This window comes from Delphinapterus leucas, chromosome 5, assembly GCF_059928025.1.
Source record: "Delphinapterus leucas isolate spDelLeu-1000000601 "Yukka" chromosome 5, BTC_Dleu_Yukka2, whole genome shotgun sequence".
In the NCBI taxonomy this organism is placed as follows: domain Eukaryota; kingdom Metazoa; phylum Chordata; class Mammalia; order Artiodactyla; family Monodontidae; genus Delphinapterus; species Delphinapterus leucas.
In genome coordinates this window covers 131374762-131397366 of record NC_143133.1, presented here as the reverse complement: position 1 = coordinate 131397366, position 22605 = coordinate 131374762, and the positions used below count along the sequence as shown (strand labels likewise).

At 41.3% G+C, this 22605-nt stretch overlaps 1 protein-coding gene across 2 annotated transcripts in view; it reads right to left on the bottom strand.

The window, feature by feature from the left end:
- MARCHF1 (membrane associated ring-CH-type finger 1) overlaps positions 1 to 21021 on the bottom strand; it is a 90708-nt gene extending 69687 nt beyond the window's left edge. Inside the window, exons 1-2 of one of the 2 annotated variants that reach the window (XM_022582266.2) lie at positions 20800 to 21021; positions 19778 to 20521 (exon numbers count right to left, since the gene is read on the bottom strand). In XM_022582266.2, coding sequence (XP_022437974.2) covers positions 19778 to 20521; positions 20800 to 20990 — 935 coding nt within the window. In that variant the 5' untranslated portion in view covers positions 20991 to 21021. The remainder of the gene's footprint in view (positions 1 to 19777; positions 20522 to 20799) is intronic. The other variant, XM_022582268.2, reaches the window with a different exon arrangement.
- Positions 21022 to 22605: the final 1584 nt, after the last annotated feature.

Below are 22605 nucleotides of genomic sequence, written 5' to 3'. Positions count from 1 at the left end.
ATGAAAAAGGGGTCAATTTAAAAAGGACTTAGAAAATTTTCAAATACAAACATGCATCATCCCCTTTACTTGCTTTGTGTTTTGCTGTCTCTTATGCATGACTTGCATTGGGATCCTTTTCCGTACCCTCCCCAGCACACTATGATCAACCCATGGGGGCACGAACACACTCTATTACAATTGTCTGTTTTCTCCTTTGCAGCCTCTGCTCCAGTGGTGCCCAAACATAAGCCTGCATCAGACTCACACAGAGGGCCAGGGCCAGTTAAACTAGGGGCTGGGCCCTGCTCCCAGAGCTTCTGATTCAGTATGTCTAAGTTGGGTCCCAATAGTTTGCATGTGTAACAAATTCCCACTTGATTCTGATGCTATGGGTGCAGGGACTATCTTTGGGAACCATGGATTTAGCTGGGTTTCATTTCCTATCCTGTCATTTGTAAGTGAATTGCAACTAGATGAGAAATTTGAGGTTTCATCAAAGATGAAAACTGTAAAAGACAATTGTATCTTTTATTTCCTCCAATCAAGTTGTCACGTTTGGGAACCCCTGTCCCAAACGGTTTCAGGAGCCAAGAGGAAATTATTTGTACCCGTCGTTCACCCCAGGGTCCATTCTACTGAGTCCAGATCACAGACGTACCACCAAGTGGGCTGCTACCCGAAGTATGATTCTTATGACACACGTGTCTTCTGGGGGTCAATTTGTTCACCCAAGATTGAGCTGGAAATCAGTGATTCTCAGCCCTAACTGTGCATGAGAATCATCTAGGATGCTTTTATAGATGTGCCTGTGCTGAGACATCGCTTCTAGAGGGATCTGGATGAAGCCCTGGCAGCAACATTTTTTTTTTTTTTTTTTTAATTTCCCAGGTGAGTCTAATGTGCAGGCCAGACTGAGAGCCACTGGGTGAGGTGAGCTCTCTAGGTCTTTCCAGCTCTACCTGGTAGGATTTTGAGGCTTTCAAGTGCTGAATGGAACCATGACTTCTCAACCATGGGACATTTTGACAGTGTATATGACTTCTATTTCATTCTAGTTATTATTTTTTCTTTCTTTCCTCCTCCTTAATTTTCTCCCTTGGTACTGGCTGAGAGTGTGGCAAAACACCTTTGTTAACACCCTCGGAGAGCTATGAGCTAGCCTGAACCCCAAAATCCCTAAAATAAAGACACCAGAATTTGTTAAGGTGAGGCTCAGAGGGCCAAACAAGAACAAAGTGGTGCAACTTGGGCAGAAAATAGGGAGGTTTTGATTATTATTTATTAGATAACCATGAAGGAAAGAGGAAAGTTTTTAGTCTAATGTCTAAAGAAAAGGCCATCTCCAAGAAGCTACCCAAACCCAGGACTCCGGGATTATGGCATCTTCAGTCTGCAAAAACATGCAAGCGAGTGGAGGGGAACCAAGAGTCCTCTGGAACAGAGGCGGGAGGAAGGTCATGGTGCTGAGTTTGAGACGCTCAGAGGCCTATGAACGGAAGGCAACTCCCTGGGGCTGCTCCAGAGCCATTTTAATTTCTGAACCGAATTAGACACTGTATTTAAATTTACCTATGTCTGAGGATGGTTGCAGAAGATTTGAAATGAATATATAACTACTCTGCAACAGTTACAAGGAAGATGAGAACTCAAATATGGTGATTAAGAATGGAGGGAAAAAAAAAAAAGAATGGAGGAAATGCTCAAGCTATAAATACATTCTCAGAGACATATCATGATGTGGTAGCAACAAGCACTGTACCCAATATTCATCAGCATATGTACACAGTGTGCATTTCCTGTTTGCATAAATATATGAAGATATAGGTTTAAAAAGGAATTTATGTGACAGAAAGAAGAGGAGGAGACCTTCAAGATGGCGGAGGAGTAAGACGCGGAGATAACCTTCCTCCCCACAAATACATCAGAAATACATCTACACGTGGAACAACTCCTACAGAACACCTACTGAATGCTGGCAGAAGACCTCAGACCTCCCCAAAGGCAAGAAAGTCCCCACGCACCTGGAAGGGATTAAGAGCGCTGCTTAAAGGAGCTCCAGAGACGGGCGTGAGCCGCGGCTAACAGCGCGGACCCCAGAGACGGGCATGAGACGCTAAGGCTGCTGCTGCCGCCACCAAGAAGCCTGTGTGCGAGCACAGGTCACTCTCCACACCTCCCTTCCCGGGAGCCTGTGCAGCCCGCCACTGCCAGGGTCCCGGGATCCAGGGACAACTTCCCCGGGAGAACGCACAGCGGGCCTCACGCTGGTGCAACGTCACGCTGCCTCTGCCGCCGCAGGCTCGCCCTGCATTCCGTACCCCTCCTTCCCCCCGGCCTGAGTGAGCCAGAGTCCCCGAATCAGCGGCTCCTTTAACCCCGTCCTGTCTGAGCGAAGAACAGACGCCCTCAGGCGACCTACACGCAGAGGCGGGGCCAAATCCAAAGCTGAACCCCGGGAGCTGTGCGAACAAAGAAGAGAAAGGGAAATCTCTCCCAGCAGCCTCAGGAGCAGCGGATTAAAGCTCCACAATCAACTTGATGTACCTGCATCTGTGGAATACCTGAATAGACAACGAATCATCCCAAATTGAGGAGGTGGACTTTGGGAACAACTGTAGACTTGGGGTTTGGTTTCTGCATCTAATATGTTTCTGGCTTTATGTTTATCTTTAGTATTTAGAGTTTAATATCATTGGAACATTTGGTTATTAATTTCGTGGCTCTCCTTTTTTTATATATAGATATATTTTTTTCCTTTTGCTTTTTTTGTGAGTGTGTATGCTTCTTCGTGTAATTTTCTCTGTATAGCTTTGCTTTTACCATTTGTCCTAGGGTTCTGTCTGTCCTTTTTTTTTTTTTTTTTTGTATACTTTATAGTGCTTGTTTTCATTGGTGGATTTGTTTTTTTGGTTTGGTTGTTCTCCTCTTTCCTTCTTTCTTTTTTAAATTACTTTTTAATTATTTTTAATTTTTAATAATCTTGTCTTGTTATTTTAATAACTTTATTTTCTCTCGTTCTTCCTTCCTTCCTCCCTCCCTCCCACCCTCCCTCCTCTCTCTCTCTCTCTCTCTCTTTCTCCCTTTTCTTCTAAGCCATGTGGTGGACAAAGTCTTTGTGCTTCAGCCAGGTGTCAGGCCTGTGCCTCTGATGGGGGAGAGCCGAGTTCAGGACACTGATCCACCACAGTCCTCCAAGCTCCATGTAATATCAAACAGCAAAAGCTCTCCCAGAGATCTCTATCTCAACGCTAAGATCCAGTTCCACTCAATGACCAGCAAGCTGCAGTGCTGGACACCCTATGCCAAACAACTAGCAAGACAGGAACACAGCCCCACCCATTAGCAGAGAGGCTGCCTAAAATCATAATAAGGTCACAGACAACCAAAAACACACCACCGGAGGCAGTTCTGCCCACCAGAAAGACGAGATCCAACCTTATCCACCAGAACACAGGCACCAGTCCCCTCCACCAGGAAGCCTACACAACCCACTGAACCAACCTTAGCCACTAGGGGCAGACACCAAAACAACGAGAACTATGAACCTGCAGCCTGCAAATAGGAGACCCCAAACACAGTAACTTAAGCAAATGAGAAGACAGAGAAACACACAGCAGATGAAGGAGCAAGGTAAAAACCCACCAGACCAAACAAATGAAGAGGAAATAGGCAGTCTACCTGAAAAAGAATTCAGAGTGATGATAGTAAAGATGATGCAAAATCTTGGAAATAGAAAGGAGGATATACAAGAAACATTTCACAAGGGCCTAGAAAAACTAAAGAGCAATCAAACAATGATGAACAACACAATAAATGAAATCTAAAATTCTCTAGAAGGAATCAATAGCAGAATAACTGAGGCAGAAGAATGGATAAGTGATATGGAAGATAAAATAGTGGAAATAAGTACCACAGGGCAGAATAAAGAAAAAAGAATGAAAATAATTGAGGACAGTCTCAGAGACCTCTGGGACAACATTAAACGCACCAACATTCGAATTATAGGGGTCCCAGAAGAAGAAAAGAAAAGGACTGAGAAAATATTTGAAGAGATTATAGTTGAAAATTTCCCTAATATGTGAAGGAAATAGTCAATCAAGTCCAGGAAGCACACAGAGTCCCATACAGGACAAATCCAAGGAGAAACACGCCAAGACACATATTAATCAAACTGTCAAATACAAAGAAAAAATATTGAAAGCAGCAACGGAAAAACAACAAATAACACACAAGGGAATCCCCATAAAGTTAACAGCTGACCTTGCAGCAGAAACTCTGCAAGCCAGAAGGGAGTGGCAGGACATATTCAAAGTGATGAAAGGGAAAAACCTACAACCAAGATTACTCTACCCAGCAAGGATCTCATTCAGATTCAATGGAGAAATTAAAACCTTTACAGACAAGCAAAAGCTAACAGAATTCACACCAGCAAACCAGCTTTACAACAGATGCTAAAGGAATTTCCCTAGGCAGGAAACACAAGAGAAGGAAAAGACCTACCAAAACAAACCCAAAACAATTAAGAAAATGGGAATAGGAACATACATATCGATAATTACCTTGAATGTAAATGGATTAAATGCTCCAACCAAAAGACATAGACTGGCTGAATGGATACAAAACCAAGACCTGTATATATGCTGTCTATGAGAGACCCACTTCAGACCTAGGGACACATACAGACTGAAAGTGAGGGGATGGAAAAAGATATTCCATGCAAATGGAAATCAAAAGAAAGCCTGAGTAGCAATTCTCATATCAGACAACATAGCCTTTAAAATAAAGAATATTACAAGAGACAAAGAAGGACACTACACAATGATCAAGGGATAAATCCAAGAAGATATAATTGTAAATATTTATGCACCCAACATAGGAGTACCTCAATACATAGGCAAATGCTAACAGTCATAAAAGGGGAAATCAAAAGTAACACAATCATAGTAGGGGAATTTAACTCCCCACTTTCACCAATGGACAGATCATGCAAAATGAAAATAAATAAGGAAATACAAGCTGTAAATGATACATTAAACAAGATGGACTTATCTGATATTTGCAGGACAATGCATCCAAAAATAACAGAATACACTTTCTTCTCAAGTGCTTATGGAACATTCTCCAGGATAGTTCATATCTTAGGTCACAAATCAAACACTGGTAAATTTAAGAAAATTGAAATTGTATCAAGTATCTTTTCCGACCACAATGCTATGAGACTAGATATCAATTACAGGTTAAAAACTGTAAAAAATACAACTACATGGAGGTTAAACAACACACTAATAAATAACCAAGAGATAACTGAAGAAATCAAAGAGGAAATAAAAAATACCTAGAAACAAATGACAATGAAAACATGACAACCCAAAACCTATGGCATTCAGCAAAAGCAGTTCTAGGAGGGAAGTTTATAGCAATACAGTCCTACCTCAAGAAACAAGAAACATCTCACACAAACAACCTAACCTTACAGCTAAAGCAATTAGAGAAAGAAGAACAAAAAATCCCAAAGTTAGCAGAAGGAAAGAAATCATAAAGATCACATCAGAAATAAATGAAAAAGAAATGAAGGAAACAATAGCAGAGACCAATAAAACTAAAAGCTGGTTCTCTGAGAAGATAAACAAAATTGACAAACCATTAGCCAGACTCATCAAGAAAAAAAGGGAGAAGACTCAAATCAACAGAATGAGAAATGAAAAAGGAGAAGTAACAACTGACACGCAGAAATACAAAGGATCATGAGAGATTGCTAGTAGCAACTATATGCCAATAAAATGGACAACCTGGAAGAAATGGACAAATTCTTAGAAAAGCACAAACTTCTGAGACTGAACCAGGAAGAAATAGAAAATATACACAGACCAATCACAAGCACTGAAATTGAGACTGTGGTTAAAGTCTTCCAACAAAAGCCCAGGACCAGATGGCTTCACAGGTGAATTCTATCAAACATTTACAGAAGCGCTAACACCTATCTTTCTTAAACTCTTTCAAAATATAGCAGAGGGAGGAACACTCTCAAACTCATTCTAGGAGGCCACCATCGCCCTGAAACCAAAACCAGGCAAAGATGTCACAAAGAAAGAAAACTACTGACCAATATCACTGATGAACATAGAGGCAAAAATCCTCAACAAAATACTAGCAAACAGAATGCAGCAGCACATTAAAAGGATCATACAGTGTGATCAAGATTCTTCAGTATATGCAAATCAAACAATGTGCTACACCATATTAACAAACTGAAGGAGAAAAACCACATGATCATCTCAATAGATGCAGAAAAAAAAAAACTTGACAAAATTCAACACCCATTTATGATATAAACCCTCCAGAAAGTAGGCATAGAGGGAACTTGTCTCAACATAATAAAGGCCATATATGACAAACCCACAGCCAACATCTTTCTCAATGGTGAAAAACTGAAACCATTTCCTCTAAGATCAGGAACAAGACAAGGTTGCCCACTCTCACCACTCTTATTCAACATAGTTTTGGAAGTTTTAGCCGCAGCAGTCAGAGAAGAAAAAGAAACAAAAGGAATCCAAATTGGAAAAAAAGAAGTAAAGTTGTCACTGTTTGCAGATGACATGATATTAGACATACAGAATCTTAAAGATGCTACCAGAAAACTACTAGAGCTAATCAATGAATTTGGTAAAGTAGCAGGATACAAAATAAATGCACAGAAATCTCTTGCATTCCTATACACTAATGATGAAAAATCTGAAAGAGAAATTAAGGAAACACTCCCATTTACCATTGCAACCAAAGAATAAAATACCTAGGAATAAATCTACCTAAGGAGACAAAAGACCTATATGCAGAAAACTATAAGACACTGATGAAAGAAATTAAAGATGATTAAAACAGATGGACAGATATACCATGTTCTTGTATTGGAAGAATGAACATTGTGAAAATGACTCTACTACCCAAAGCAATCTACAGATTCAATGCAATCCCTATGAAACCACCAATGGCATTTTTCACAGAACTAGAACAAAAAAATTCACAATTTGGATGGAAACACAAAAGACCCCGAATAGCCAAAGCAAACTTGAGAAAGAAAAACAGAGCTGGAAGAATTAGCCTCCCTGTCTTCAGACTATACTACAAAGCTACAGTAATGAAGACAGTATGGTACTGGCACAAAAACAGAAATACAGATCAATGGAACAGGATAGAAAGCCCAGAGATAAACCCACACACATGTGGTCACCTTATTTTTGATAAAGGAGGCAAGAATATACAATGGAGAAAAGACAGCCTCTTCAATAAGGGGTGCTGGGAAAACTGGACAGCTACATGTAAAAGAATGAAATTAGATCACTTCCTAACACCATACACAAAACTAAACTTCAAATGGATTAAAGACCTAAATGTAAGGGCAGACACTATAAAACTCTTAGAGGAAAACATAGGCAGAACACTCTATGACATAAATCACAGCAAGATCTTTTTTTGACCCACCTCCTAGAGAATTGGAAATAAAAACAAAAATAAACAAATGGGGCCTAATGAAACTTCAAAGTTTTACATAGCAAAGGAAAACATAAACAAGACAAAAGGACAACCCTCAGAATAGGAGAAAATATTTGCAAATGAAGAAACTGAAAAAGGATTAATCTCTCAAATTTACAAGCAGCTCATGCAGCTCAATATCAAAAAAACAAACAACCCATCCAAAAATGGGCAGAAGACCTAAATAGACATTTCTCCAAAGAAGCTATACAGATTGCCGAAAAACACATGAAAGAATGTGCAACATCACTAATCATTGGAGAAATGCAAATCAAAACTACAATGAGGTATCACCTCACACCAGTCAGAATGGCCATCATCAAAAAATCTACAAACAATAAATGTTGGAGAGGATGTAGAGAAAAGGGAGCCCTCTTGCACTGTTGGTGGGAATGTAAATTGATACAGCCACTATGGAGAACAGTATGGAGGTTCCTTAAAAAACTAAAAATAGAACTACCATACGACCCAGCAATCCCAGTACTGGGCACATACCCTGAGAAAACCATAATTCAAAAAGAGTCACATCCCCCTCTGCAGCAGCCCCTCCAACCCTCATTCTTTAAGCTGAAATCCTACCACTGGGGTAGAGGTCTGGGAATAGGCATCTCAGAACACCTGTGCCACCCAGAGTCCACAGTGGGGCAGAGGTCAGCGTGCTCGTGAAGGACGGGGCTCAATGCCTCCAGCACAATGCTGCCACCGCCACCGTCCAGTCCTGGCCATGTGACAGCCCACAGCTGACTGGGCAGCAGGCCTGGGTTGGCTGGCTCAACTCCAGCCAAGGCTGCCTGCATACATTTCTCTGGACACCCTACAGCTAATTTTGTTACAACTGCACAGTGGCTGCTGACATTTTGTATTAAACATTTCATGAAGCAAAAAAAAGAAAAAAAAGAGTCACGTACCACAATGTTCATTGCAGCTCTATTTACAACAGCCAAGACATGGAAGCAAGCTAAGTGTCCATTGACAGATGAATGGATAAAGAAGAAATGGCACATATATGCAATGGATTATTACTCAGCCATAAAAAGAAACGAAATTGGGTTATTTGTAGTGAGGTGGATGGACCTAGAGACTGTCATACAGAGGAAGTAAGTCAGAAAGATAAAAACAAACACCATATGCTAACACATATATGTGGAATCTAAAAAAAAAAAAAAAAATGGTTCTAATGCACCTAAGGGCAGGACAGGAATAAAGACACAGACGTAGAGAATGACTTGAGGACACGGAGAGGGGAGGGTAAGCTGGGATGAAGTGAGAGAATAGCATTGACATATATACACTAGCAAATGTAAAATAGCTAGCTAGTGGGAAGCAGCTGCATAGCTGCTTCCCACAGGGAGATCAGCTCGGTGCTTTGTGACCACCTAGAGGGGTGGGACAGGGAGGGAGGGAGGGAGGGGATATGGGGATATATGTATACATATACCTGATTCACTCTGTTATACAGCAGAAACTAACACACCATTTTAAAGCAATTATACTCTAATGAAGATGTCTGAAAAAAAAAGGAGAGAGGGTGTTTTTCTTTTTTTTTTTTTTTTTTGCATATTGCCAAACAGATATAAGTTCATTAGAGAAGGGTTATAGTTCAAAATAACTGTAATCCTGAACACATATTGCTCTTAAATTAGAAGTAGATAAACTTGATCTAATCGCTATTCCTTCTCACTCAGTATTTTGCACTTTGCTATGATTGGGCATTTAACAGTCTTGGAAATTACCAAAGAAAAGATAAATGTAGCACAGTATAAAGAGCTTTGTAATATGTAGATATTGACTTTTACCTCTGAAGGAGCTTTGTACTTCTATGTACCTTTGCCTGAAGCTTTCTGAGGTTGGAAAATTCCTGCTTGATTCAAATCTACTTTAAGACGTTTTTATAAGCAGAAAAAATTCTGGTTTTTTTCCTTTCTAAATGTACTACTTGTTACATCATTTGTCTACAGAATACATATTCTTTCCAAAAATCAGAGTTACTTGGTTAGCCAAATTAGAAGGTAATGAATCAACCCACTTGGTTTTGGTCATGTAAGATAATTTAACAGTCAAGACAATCAGTATTATTGATGACACTGTCATTTCATTCCTGGAAAGATTATCTCCCAATTCAGAACAATTAGAAAAAAGCCTGCATGTCTTTCAAAGATAGAAAAAAAAAAGATATAAATTGCCATTTCTGCTAGCCTTTCAAGTTTTTTCTTATATGTTTCGTGTGTGTGTGTGTGTGTGTGTGTGTGTGTGTATATATATATATCTCAGTGCCTTCATTTATTGTTTTTGTTCATTCAATATACAAATTACTGAGCTAAATGCTGAAATTCTATGTGAAATCACACCAAACATTTATAACATTAAAATGTGGTGTCATCAGTGTTTATCTTTTTGAGAACCTTTACTCTGTGAAATAAAGTAGCATCGTGTATATCTGAATTTTTGCCGAGGACTGCAATGAATTCAATTATTCACTTGGAGGAAAGAAATTAGTTTTAAACATTGTATTAGACTAGCAACGCACCTATTTGCAACACATTCTTCTCATTTTTGATCACATAAATGAAGAGAGGGCCACTTCACCTTTTGCAGCCTGCCTGCTCTAAGTAGCAAGAAAGCAAGAATTGAAAGTGAGACCTTGTGACTCTGTGTCGAGTCACCCCGAGTAACTCATCTCTGGAGGGTCACCAGCAATGTTCATGCCTGTATTTCCTACCAACTCAGCCGTTATTAAAATGAACAGGAGAAAGGTTGTTATTAATTCCTACAAGACTCAGCAAAACAAAGGCAAAGGCATAAGGAAGACAATAAATTCGTGAACTTCCTTAAGAGTCTGTTACCTCTTGGAAATGAATGCTTCTCTTTAGGTCACTTTGGATAAACTTTCTCACCTGAATGTTGAAGACGGTGAACAGCTTATCTTTTACTCATGGAATGGACGTTGACAAAGAATGTCAGTTTCATTTTTTTTACAGAAAAACTAATAGAAGTAATAGAATATGTAACAAAATTAAAAAAAGATCTACTACTGAGTGAATATAAATCTAGGACTAACAAATAGAAAATAGAAGGACACAGGCTATTAACTATTACAAAGAATTGCTTTCACAATTAGAGGCTCTGGAAGGAAAGAGGCTCCCAGGAAATGATATGTCCAAGGAAGAGATAATGTAACCAAGCAGGACCCTATGAGGGCTTCTGGGGATGGACCCCTCCACCATATCCTCTGCTGTAGCTCCTCTCGGAAATACTTGGATAACAGTATCTGATGCACATTTCCTGTGTTGTTTTACAGATGCTAAAACCGCCACCAAATGGAAGAAATTAATTACTTGACAACCATGAGCACGTAGCCCCCAGACCTACTGGCACTAAAGATCGATAATGTTAAGCCCCGTGACACCACCCAGTTACTTCACCGCCAACCAATCAGAGAATTGCGCATGAGCTGATCACATACCCTGTGACCCACTCCCTCGCCTTGACTTTAAAAATGCTTTGCTGAAACACACTGAGGAGTTCGGATTTTGAGCACTGGCTGCCCCAGACTCCTTGCTTGGCGTCTGCAATAAACGCTGCACTTTCCTTCATCACAACCCGGTGTCAGTAGACTGGCTTTACTGAGTGCAGGACAGCAGACCCAAGTTTGGTTCGGTACCAATAGATAATAAGAGTGCTGATATTCAAGGATCCTCAAAGAGCAAACTGGAAAGTGACCTGGATGGTCCATGAATCTATGAACCCAGTCTTCCCAATGACCGTCATAATTGCCTAAAAGGGGAAGGTAAAGAGAAGTATGCTTTTTCCTCTAAATACATATTTAGAGAGAAAAACTACTCAGTGAAATGTTATTTTGCTTTAAAAATCTTAATTTGTAAAGCATATTTGTCTTAGTTTTTATATTTCAAAATGTAAATTCAAAATGTAAATGTGAAGTGTGTCCCTGGGGACACATAGGGATAAATACATGACACTGTGCTAAGTGTGAAACCTGGCTATTTCATGATGTCACTCCTTTAGGTCCCTGTTCAATTGCCCTCCTTTGGTCATATCTGCATTTAAACGACGAGCTGCAGAGGGAAATTGCACTTCCTGCAGCTGTGGCCCCATAAACTTAGTTATGAGTCTCAGCAGCACTTTCAATGTGCTTTTCTCTCTTGTTATTCTTAGCACTGCCAGACTTAGAAAAAATATACAGGATGCCCAGTAAAATTTGAATTTCAGATAAACAACGAATACTTTTTACTGTATGAGTGTGCCCCAGTGACAAACTATTTGTTGTTTATCTGAAATTCAAATTTCCCTAGATGTTTGACCCTGCAAAACTCCCTCATTCTACAAGGTCATAAAAAGAAAATTTTATAATCTGTAGATCTGCATTTGTTCACATCTACCGTTTCCTTGTTTTCTTCTATTGGAAAGAAAGACACACCTATTTTCCTCACCACAGTGATCCTTCTATTTTGGGCTCTGGGTCCCATCCTCTTCTACCTTCCCTGTGGGACCTCAATAAATAAGCACTCCCCCCAGTTCCCTGCATCTTCAACTTCTTTGAGCCCAAGGGTTCTCTAAATAAAAAGCACAAACAGGCCCCCCAATTCCTCTCTCCCTCCACCTGGTCTACTCTCTCTTTCCTTCACACAGTCCAGGGTTTCCACCTGCTCCTTTTCCTTTCCCAGGGCCATTAAATGTTGCTGTTCCATGGGGCTCCCGTGCCCTCATCCTCTCAGCTGCGGTTTTCTCTGGGAGATCTCGCCAATCACCACCTATCGGCTCAAGACTCCCTAGTCTTCATCTAAAGTTGCAACGCCACTTCTGACCTCTAGACCTATATATGTCTCTTTGATACCTCTCTTTGGATGCTTGTTTTGTGCCTCAAACTACCATGTCTAAAACTGAACTCCTCTCCTTTTCTGCTTCTCAGTGTGTTCTCTCCACAGTAAATGGTACTAGCATCTACCCAGTTTTCTAAATCAGAAACTTGAGATCAGATCTATAGGTACTTAATCATCAAGTCCTGTTTGATTTACTTTCAAAATACTTTAAAAAATCCATCTACTTCTTTTTATTCTCATGGCCACCATCACCTCTTTCCTGAGACACCGCGCTGGCTTTCTAACTGGGTTCATTCAGCTTCCGTCTTGCCCTTCCTACCTGTTTTCCAAAAGTAGCTTGAGTGTTCTTCCAAAACACAAAAGTGACAGTGTTGTTCTTTTACTTAAACGTCTACGGAAACTTCCCCTTGTCATTGGAACACTGTCCAAACTCCTAACTGTGGCTGATAAAGACCCCGTGGTTGGCTCCCACCCCCTCCTCCTGCTTCCCTGAGGGGCTACAGGGAAATCCTTTTCTTCCAAATCACTCATCTCTGCGTGCTCACTTGTATCTCTTCTCTTTGCTTCTCCTTTGAATTGTTCCTTAATTATTAGTTTCACAGGGAAACCTGCTTTGTTCTACTAGATCAGTATGTTCCTTTAGCTTTGTTTATTCATGTTTTTTTTTTTTTACATTTGCCTGTTTGATTATTTGTTTTACCACCTGGAATATAAGTTCATTAGGGATGAGACCATTACTGCATTTTCCACTGTATTTCCAGCTTCTAGCACCTAGCTGTGATACAGAGTAAATTCCCTAGAAATAGTTGCTCAATGTGTGAATGAATAAGTGGGCACACAGATATGATGACAGGGATAAGAAAAAGGTCCATTTTAAGCACAATTTTCTTAGGAGCTCAGGCCTATGATTCAAAAATAATCTAAATCAATTTTCTAAACCCCAGTGCTTTGTCAAAAACGCATGATTCTGTTGCTTTTGAAAGGCAGTCTTCTGCTACGAACACTTGGGAGTTTTAGACATTTTGTCTCTACTTTCCCATACCCAGATCAAAATTATTGCAACAATTAAACAAGTCAACGTATAGACTATTTTTATCATTTTCTCATCCAATTTGCCTCAAAATTTTTTCTTAATGAAGGTGAAGGCTAGAGAAAAATAACATAAAGTATACCTTCAAGTTCACCATCCAACCCAAGATAGATCTAAAATATTACCAGGAATTATTATTTACTTTTGGGCTCTTCCTGTTTTAATGAAACCATTGAAAGAATTCAATATTCCCTCTGTCACCCAATTCCCATTATGGCACCCATGTTTTTTGCAAGTCTCCTCTCTTAGGTTTCACTGATTACAAAGCCATTCCCAAAGTTCCGTGTGAGCCATTGCTAAATTCCCAAGTTATTCTGAGTACTGCGTAGGGCACAGAATAGGTGTGAGACATGAGTCCTACCTTCAAGGAGCTTGTTGTGTAGAGAAAAGGGAATGAACACACTTGAAACCACTAAAAAAATGACTGAATACTAAAGACGTGATGTTGAGAATAAAGGTTATGGGAATTGTCCAAGAAGGAAAATGTCACCATGGACCAGAATACTTTGGAAAAGCTTCATGGACGAGGATAAACATGAGAAAGCATATCTAAATATGGGCATTTGGAGAGGAAGAGAAAGACATTTAGGAAGGAAAGAACTGCATTTGATGGTGGTTGAACACTACTACCGTTTTTTTTTTTTTTTTAACTGAAGTACAGTTGATTTACAATGTTGTGTTAATTTCTGCTGTACAGCAAAGTAATTCAGTCATACATATACATATATATATTCTTTTTTATATTCTTTTCCATTATGGTTTATCCCAGAGCATTGAATATAGTTCCCTGTGCTATACAGTAGGACCTTGTACTGCATTTTTTTTGTTTTTTCCTGCTCTTAATTCTTTTCCCACTTCTTCTGGTATAGTGCTGTTCTTTTTGGTGTTCACGTGTTCTTTCCCCAATTCGTAAGGTTCTGAAGGGGTTGCCCATAGCCATATTTTAAATCCAACCTTCCCACCCAAGGACTGGGTCCAAGCATAACGACCCATGCCCTGGTGACAGCAATTAGCCCATGGATGTGACCTAAGGCAGGCGAAGTCTATTCCTTCTCTGGGATTTCATGTAACTGCTTGAAGAGAACGTTTCCCTTTTCTGTTAAGCCACTGCTGGTAAAATGTAAGCCTGCCACCGTCTCTGTCCACAATGTTTCTTCCCTCTGCTGTACAGAGGAAGCTTGTCTGCAGTCAGAGAAAATAAGAACCACACAGAGAAGGAGAGAGAGTGAGGGAACCACACTGCTTGACTCTCTGGAGGCCCCGAGGGGATCTGTGTACCCGGATTTTCTATTTCTGTGGCTAAGACATCAAGCTCATTTGAACTGGTTTCAGCCCATCTTAACCTGAGAGACGAGTCCTGACCAAAACGGGGGGTAAACGGTGGATGTGGAGAGAGAATAGATGTGTAGAGTAGAGTCACAAAGGGATGGTGGTAACGGGTAAGAAGACCCAGATCAAAGCAGTATCTGGAGGAAGTGGCAGAACTTGGTTGGGACCAGATATACCCAATGAGAAGAAAACATTGCCAAAACTGGAATTCAGGGGATCTGTGAACTCACTGACAGAAGTGGGTATAGATGAGATGAGGAAGTGTGTTTGAAGGGAAACAATAGTCAAACCATGACAGCTGAGTTCCTGGTAAAGTTGGGACTTTGTCAGTCTATGGTTTTAGCTTGATGACCTGTCCCACGCTGGTATGACAGCATGAAATACAGGAAAGTGATCCGATTTGGTGCTTTGTGTGTCAGCACTCGGCAGAGGATGACAGAAAACTCTAATTATGCTTCCCAAGCTCAGCCTCTCCCACAGAAAGCCCAGGGAGAATCTGTAGCATCGAACAGCGGTTCTCAAAACGTGGTCCCTGGATCAACTGCATCTGTATCACTTGGGAATGTTTTAGAAATGCAAAGTCATGGGCACAACCCCAGAGGAAGGGCATCAGAATCGCTGGGGGTGGGGACAGTGGTCTGCCTTTTACAGGCCCCATAGCTGATACTGATATCCACCAGCTGCTCGTGAAGAATATTCTTTACATGGGACTCCACTGCAGGAGAGGTAATCTACCACTTACTGCTATGATTTCACACAGGAAGAATGACCCCCTTCAAAAAATTTATTTTCCCTAAATCTATTCAATCAAAAACTGTATGTTGAGGCACTGTTCCAGGCACTTTGGATGCTGCAGGGAGCAAAAACTGTATGTTGAGGCACTGTTCCAGGCACTTTGGATGCTGCAGGGAGCAAACCTGATACCGTCAAACACAAAAATACATAGATGTTGGCAATTAAAAATTATGCTATGGTAACTGAATCACAATGCTGTCCACCTGAAACTAACACAACATTGTAAATCAACTATATTCCAATAAAATTAAAAAAAAATGATGCTGTGGAAGTGAAGGGGACCTGAGTGTCAGTTAGGGAATTACAAAAGTTTCCCTAAAGAAATGATATTTAAATCAAGAAAGAATGACCAGGAGTTAGCCTGGTGAAGGGCAGAGCAGGTAATGTGAAGGCATCCCAGGCCCTGAAAGGGACAGGCCTAGCTCTTTCAGAGACCTGAAGACAGACTGGCATGAGTAGGTCATTGTTAATAATGCTGTTGAAGCTGGGTAGGCAGGTCAGATAGATCATGCAGGTCCTTGTAAATCCTATTAAAGATTTTGAACTTGCCACTGACGGCAACTAAGAGGCTACTGACAAGTTTCATGCATGAGCTAACATGATTTTTTTTAATGTAAATTTTCTATTAAAAAAAGGCAAAGCCTTTCCTACTCCACAAGTGTGGGTGTGATAGCATGATGATTTAAATTCCCTCTAAGTTCTAGGAAGGTAGTAGAGAAACTTTCTCTGCGCGAGGCTTTGATGAGGGTCAAGAGTGGGTAGAGCGTCCCTGTGGGACTAAATGCCAGGAAGAAAAAAGGAAGAAGGGCTTAGGAGCTTCTGCTTTGTGGTTGTAGCTGAGACTCATCCTGCCTGTCCATGTCAAGCGGCAGGAGTGCGAGTTCATCTTCCTCCGTACGCAGGGGACCCTGGTGCTCGGGCTGGGTCTATACAGAGGCTTTTTTCCTACACACGATCTCATATAGAGGCTTCATTCACTTTCCAGGCATCTCAGTCACCTCCCTGAGAATGATATCCAAATCTATATGTCCTCCGTGACCTTGAGGTTTTCGTTTTTAATATCTTGATGCGATTGCCCTGTGCTCATACACGACGCTAATGACCATTGCAAACATGAAGCTCTTTAGTGTTGGTCTGTGTATATAGTTCACTACTGCCTGAAAAATCACACAGACCCAGCCGTGACTGCCCTCCTGCATTTCAGTGACGTGACTCACGTTATCTGCTCGACAGCCGACCCTGGGACGGCACCGTCACCACAAATAGCCTGCCTGCAATTAAACTCATCGTGTCTTTCCCTAACCAACTGGCCTCTGACCTCCTCTGCCTCTGTCAGTAACATCGGCTTTTACCACCTCCCAGCTTCCAAGGTCTGGAGTCTTTCTTGACTTCTTTGTCTTCTGCCCTCACCGACTGCAAGCACTAAGATTGCTCCTGATGGCCTGGGGGACTGGGGCGGGGGGGGGCGGGGAACCCTGCTCACCTGGGGGGATCCCACTCACCTGGGGGGATGCAAATGCTTGCATGCCATTTGTTCCTCCCTTTCGTTCCCCTTTACCATCCTCATCCTACTCATCCTGAAGGAGGCTGCTTCCACCACATCACCACTCCTCCTCCTCAATCTAGGTCCCTCTCCAGTACATCACTGGCGTCACTGTGACTACTCTTACGAGTTGTTCTTCATCAAGCCAGCAAAGGCTCTTCTACATTATTTTTTTACAGTGGAATCTTCTTTTTTTTCCTTAAAGGAATGTCATATAGAACCCCAACCCTCTGGTTAAAGATGGGCTAACGGGAACACAATTGCCTTGAACTGTCCTCGGCAGCCTCTTTGGCACCCAGAGGCTCAGAAAGGCAGTTTGAAAACAGGGGTGCACGGAACAGAGTTAAGCTCCTTGGAAGGATATGCATGTTTTCTTCACAATGTCTTTTTAAAAAATATTCTAGTTATCCATCTATGCAAACCTTCTAACCCAGTCACACAGTTCACAAAGAGTTCCCAGGTGCACAGTGGCATTCCCTAGTCCCTGCCTGGGCCCTGCCTTGAGGGCCTGGATGCAGGCTGTGCATCTCTGCCAGGCTAGCTTCTCCTTTTCTCAGCCCCAATCCCACCTCTCAAGGGGTTCCCGGATTATGTCAGCTCTCAGCAATTTTTCTTTCTTCAAATTCCTGTAGTATTCCCCTTCTTAAACTTACCCTGTGCTATCTTGAACATTCATCTTTTCGGGTATACATTTGATTTCTTCCACTAGAAAACAGGCCACTTAAGGGAAGAATCAAGTCTTCTGTCACATTATCCTCAGCTCCCAGTATAATATACAGCTCATAGGATTTGCTTAGTGGGTGTATTTTGACGATAACCCACAGTAAGAAATAGAAACTATAGGTCCATCGATCTCACTTTCATTAATAGAAGTCTATGTTAAATATTCTGTCTTTGAAAATGTTCCTCCAGAGCAGTGCTTTTAACTTCAGAGAGCCAGCCACTATGACTTTAATTACAATCATTACTTTTTTCTCCAATTACCGTTAAGCCTACAACTAGCTTTTCTGACTCTCTTTCATTAAATTACTCTGGAAGTAGATTTGGGGAATGACCACAGATGTCTGTGACTGGGGAGTTCTTCATCTAGACTAGAAATAGTGTTTTAGTCCATCCCCAGACATTTTAGCAAAGTCACACTTAAATCATAGTCAAAAGATTACAAGAAACTTAACTCGTATTAGTATCTAAGTCAAATGGTGTCACTTCTGTTTTAAACCACTTAGCGTGTTTTACAGGGCGCTCTCCACCTCTCTAGCCTCAGCTCCACCACCTGCCCCCCCCCACCCCCCCACCCCGCCCCCAGCAGCATTCAGCTCTCAGTTCCCTGGAACCCTGCTGGCATGCTGCCTGGATGGCCTTCCCTGCTCTTTCCTTGATCAGTTCCTGTCATGCTTGAGCCTCAGTCAGCTTGTCAATTCCTTAAGAGAGTCCTTCTCTGATCTCCCAGCATAGGTAAACCTTCCACATTATAAGCTCCTACATTCCTTATCACAATTGTAACTAACTGTGAAAGAGCTTTCGTGTCTGTTATTCCCATCAGATTGTAAGCTCTAGATGTCAGAGACCCTACAAATCTTAGGCACTGTAATAGTTTCAGTGCCTGATGCATTATAAACGCCTGAGTGAATAAATGAACGAACATTTTATGAACGACTATTTCATAAAACTTTCAGAGGAACAAACCATTACAATATCATTTACATCCAGAGCTTAATCCTCCTTCTCGTCCTGCCCTGAATGTACATAGGAGGTGTTCTCTGGGTCACGTGATTCACACGAAACATACATGTTTTATAAAATAACTTCAACTTTCATAAAAATAAGCCCCCAAAACCAAGCATTATGCAACAAAAACATCACTTGCTCCCAAGCAACTAAAATGGCTGGGTGTAACAGGAAAATCCAAAATATTTGTTTTGTTTAACATTGTCTTATTTGTGCACACTAGCCTGGATAGTTACATCATTCTTTTAAATTTTAGGTTATTTTGAAAATTGTATCCAGTCGGGTAAAAAGTGCAAACAAGCAGTCTCATAGCTATGAATTGTCTACACATTGAAAACTTTTAGTACACAATTATCACCAAAGTTAATGTGGTCTCCTTCCCCGAAGGCCCCAGCAACCCCGCAGACATGTCCGTGACTTGTTTCTGTGCCCTTTCAGTCTCGAATTATCCTGCTGAGTCAGATAACTGGAGAACAAATTAGCACCAACTGCAGAGGAAATTTTTCTGATACAAAAATCTGACCTTAAACCCCCCAAGCCCTGAATATCCTCTGTCGGAGTGCTAACAGTTCACCAGATTTGCACTGAGGAGTCTAAAGTTTCACGCTCTCACTCATGTTTCTTCCACAATTCTTGTCTTACCGAGAGTAGGGATAGGACTCAATTGGTTTGTCAGTTTTTTGGCCAGGATAAGTCATTATTCAGTTGAAAGAAGGGGGAGGGGAAAATCTAACTGTATTCTGGAACAGCATTCAAACCCATGGATACTTGTGCATTGTTCTTCCCAGCCCTTTGCTCGTTTTATCACCCTATATCCAATTGGACAAATAACAGTATGAATAAAGGTTATGTTTTGAGGGTAGGTGACACACACACACACGTAATTCACAGCAGGAGGAGATATAGTTGGATGTAATCAAGTCTTTCTCTGGAGTGACTGACCTGCATGCTTTTAAATGATCAGACCCATCATGGTAGGTGGCAGGAGGCTTCTGAAGGAATCCTGCATCCTCCACAGGCTTGCCACCTTCTTTGACTGCCAGCATGTCAGTGCTGGAATCTGTCTCTGAAAACATTCTCTTGATTGTTTCATTTTGCCCAGGACTGTGCAAGAGCCGAGGATCCCTGTGGTGGTACCTGCCTCTGCTTTCCTCACCCTTCCTTGACGGTCTCTTAATGTCAGAGGACCGTCTTGGCAGGGAAACACTGCATCCTTGGTATGTTGTGCCTTTTCCTCTGTGGAGATTTAAAGAGTAGCTCTCACACTCGGTCAGCTCCGGGCGCTTTTTATCTTTGGATCCTAAATGTACTGGATGGATTTCATTAGGAGCGGAAGACTCATCCAAGCTTCCACTTGGTTTCTTATTTCTCCTTCTCCGAGACAGGCGGAACTTCACTTGGGCTCTTCGTTTTGCCTGAATCCAGTGACTCTCATCGGTGGACGATGAATCTGAAGAATCTGTGTCAGTCTCACTCCATCGGTGGCTGGGGATTTGGAGGTGAAAATCCTTTCTTCTCCCTTTCACTTGTTCTTCTGTGTGCTCATACCTCAGAGCAGCCCTCCTCTTCCTCCTAGGCCTCTGTTTTACTGACTTCTTACCAGACTCCTTCCTAGCAGGGCTCAGCACCACGACAGGGGTGCTTTGCTCAAATGAGGCTTCTGACATGTCATGTAAGATGGCAGATCTAGACAAAGCAGCAGGCGAAGGATGGAGAATGGGAATGGAGAGGAAAGCCATGGGAAAACAGAGAGAGAGAGCGATGAAAATGACAGCACGGACCCAAAGTTGGTAAATAAAGATCAAATGAGGGAAATGCACTAAGGGAGAAAAATTAGACTGGTATAAATTATCCACGGACAATGTAAGGCAGAGGCAAGAGTCACACAGTCTCAGCAAACACAGCAAGAGTACAAAGCACTGGTCTAAAAACACACCAAATGGGATCATTTGCTGGGCACTTACCTGCAGATGTCCTGAGTGGATGGACAGACAGACAACCTTGACTGGCTCCTGGGAGCGGTTCCTGTGGTCGGGCTGCTCGCCTGGAGAAACAAGTTAGATAATTTGGCATCTTGGTTAAGGTAATACATGGTCGATATCTTGCTTTTTTTCCACATATTTAAAAAATTACAACAAATGTGGCTGCCGGTCATGTTGCTCGTAAGGCAGCTCACAGGATATAGGAAGTCGGAGGGCCGGTTTTGCAAAAGTAAAACTGATTTGAGGAACTTGGAACAGCTGAGATGCTGTACCACTTTGCTGTTTCTTCATTTGTGAGAGAGGAAGATGATTCCAGAAGTTGCTATTCTATTTACTGTAAACTTTTGAGGGGAATGGTTCAATTTGCCTTGGGAACAAATAGGCAACCCTTGAATAGCCTATGATAGAAAGGACACAATGTCTATTATGTGACCAGGATGATAATAATCCGGGAAGCTTAAATGATCAAATAGCCCTTAGATTGCTAGATACTGCCTGGGGTTAACATTGTCACTTTAAGGCCCCATGAGATGATATATTTAAAAACACTTCATAATATTTAAAAGCCTGCAGTGATTATTATTATTTCATCATTGACACTAATAAAATCTATCCATTGCAACATTATTGAACCTTCATATCTTTTAACCTAAGATAAGAGAGCCTGAAATTATGCACATTGTTGGCACAAATTTGAGTCCATTTCATGAAACTCCTATCTTTGAAACACAACATTTTCTTCACTATTTTGACTTATTTAACTGTTGTATTTAGTACAGGCAATAATGACAAATCAAAAGCTAGACTGTATTGAGAATTTACTGTGCATAAGGCACGGTGCTGTGGTTTATCTACTGTCCCTTTAATCCTTACAATAATCTCACAAAACAGAAATACCAATAACTAACAGTTTTGAGGGAATATTATGTGCCAATCACTGTTCTAAGTAATTTTCATATGTTCATTCATCAATACTCACAAGAAACACATGTGGCGCATACTAGAATTATTTCCATGTTACAGATGAGGAAACTGAGGAATTGGTGCTGCTCTGTGCTAGTAGGTGGTAGAGCAGGGCTTTGGGTTAGAAATCCTGCTCCTCTATCTGCTCTCATTCCCACCTAGAAAGGCACCCCTCTCCTTTACATAGAGGTAACTGCGGGAGTCCCAGGTCCAGATTTAGGCCATTCTGACTGCACAGATGAAGTTGCCACAAAGAAAATAACAGTAAAGGTAGAAAGATTAACCCCAAATTTCAAAGTAGTTCTAAAACTCTCCATATTAAAGATATATACATAGAAATCAACTACAAGAAAAAACTGCAAAAAAAATTTTTAAAAACACCTAAACATGTGGAGGCTACACAATATGCTACTAAACAACCAAGGTATCACTGAAGAAATCAAAGAGGAAATAAAAAATACCTGGAGAAAAATGAATATGGAAACACAATCATTCAAAATCTCTGGGACTCAGCAAAAGCAGTTCTAAGAGGAAAGTTTATAGCAATACAAGCCTACCTCGGGAAACAAGAAAAATCTCAAGTAAACAACTTATCCTTGGGCTTCCCTGGTGGTGCAGTGGTTGAGAGTCCACCTGCCGATGCAGGGGACACGGGTTCGTGCCCCGGTCCGGGAAGATCCCACATGCCACGGAGCGGCTGGGCCCATGAGCCATGGCTGCTGAGCCTGCGTGTCCGGAGCCTGTGCTCCGCAACGGGAGAGGCCACAACAGTGAGAGGCCCACGTATCGCAAAAAAAACAAAACAAACAAAAAAAATACAACTTA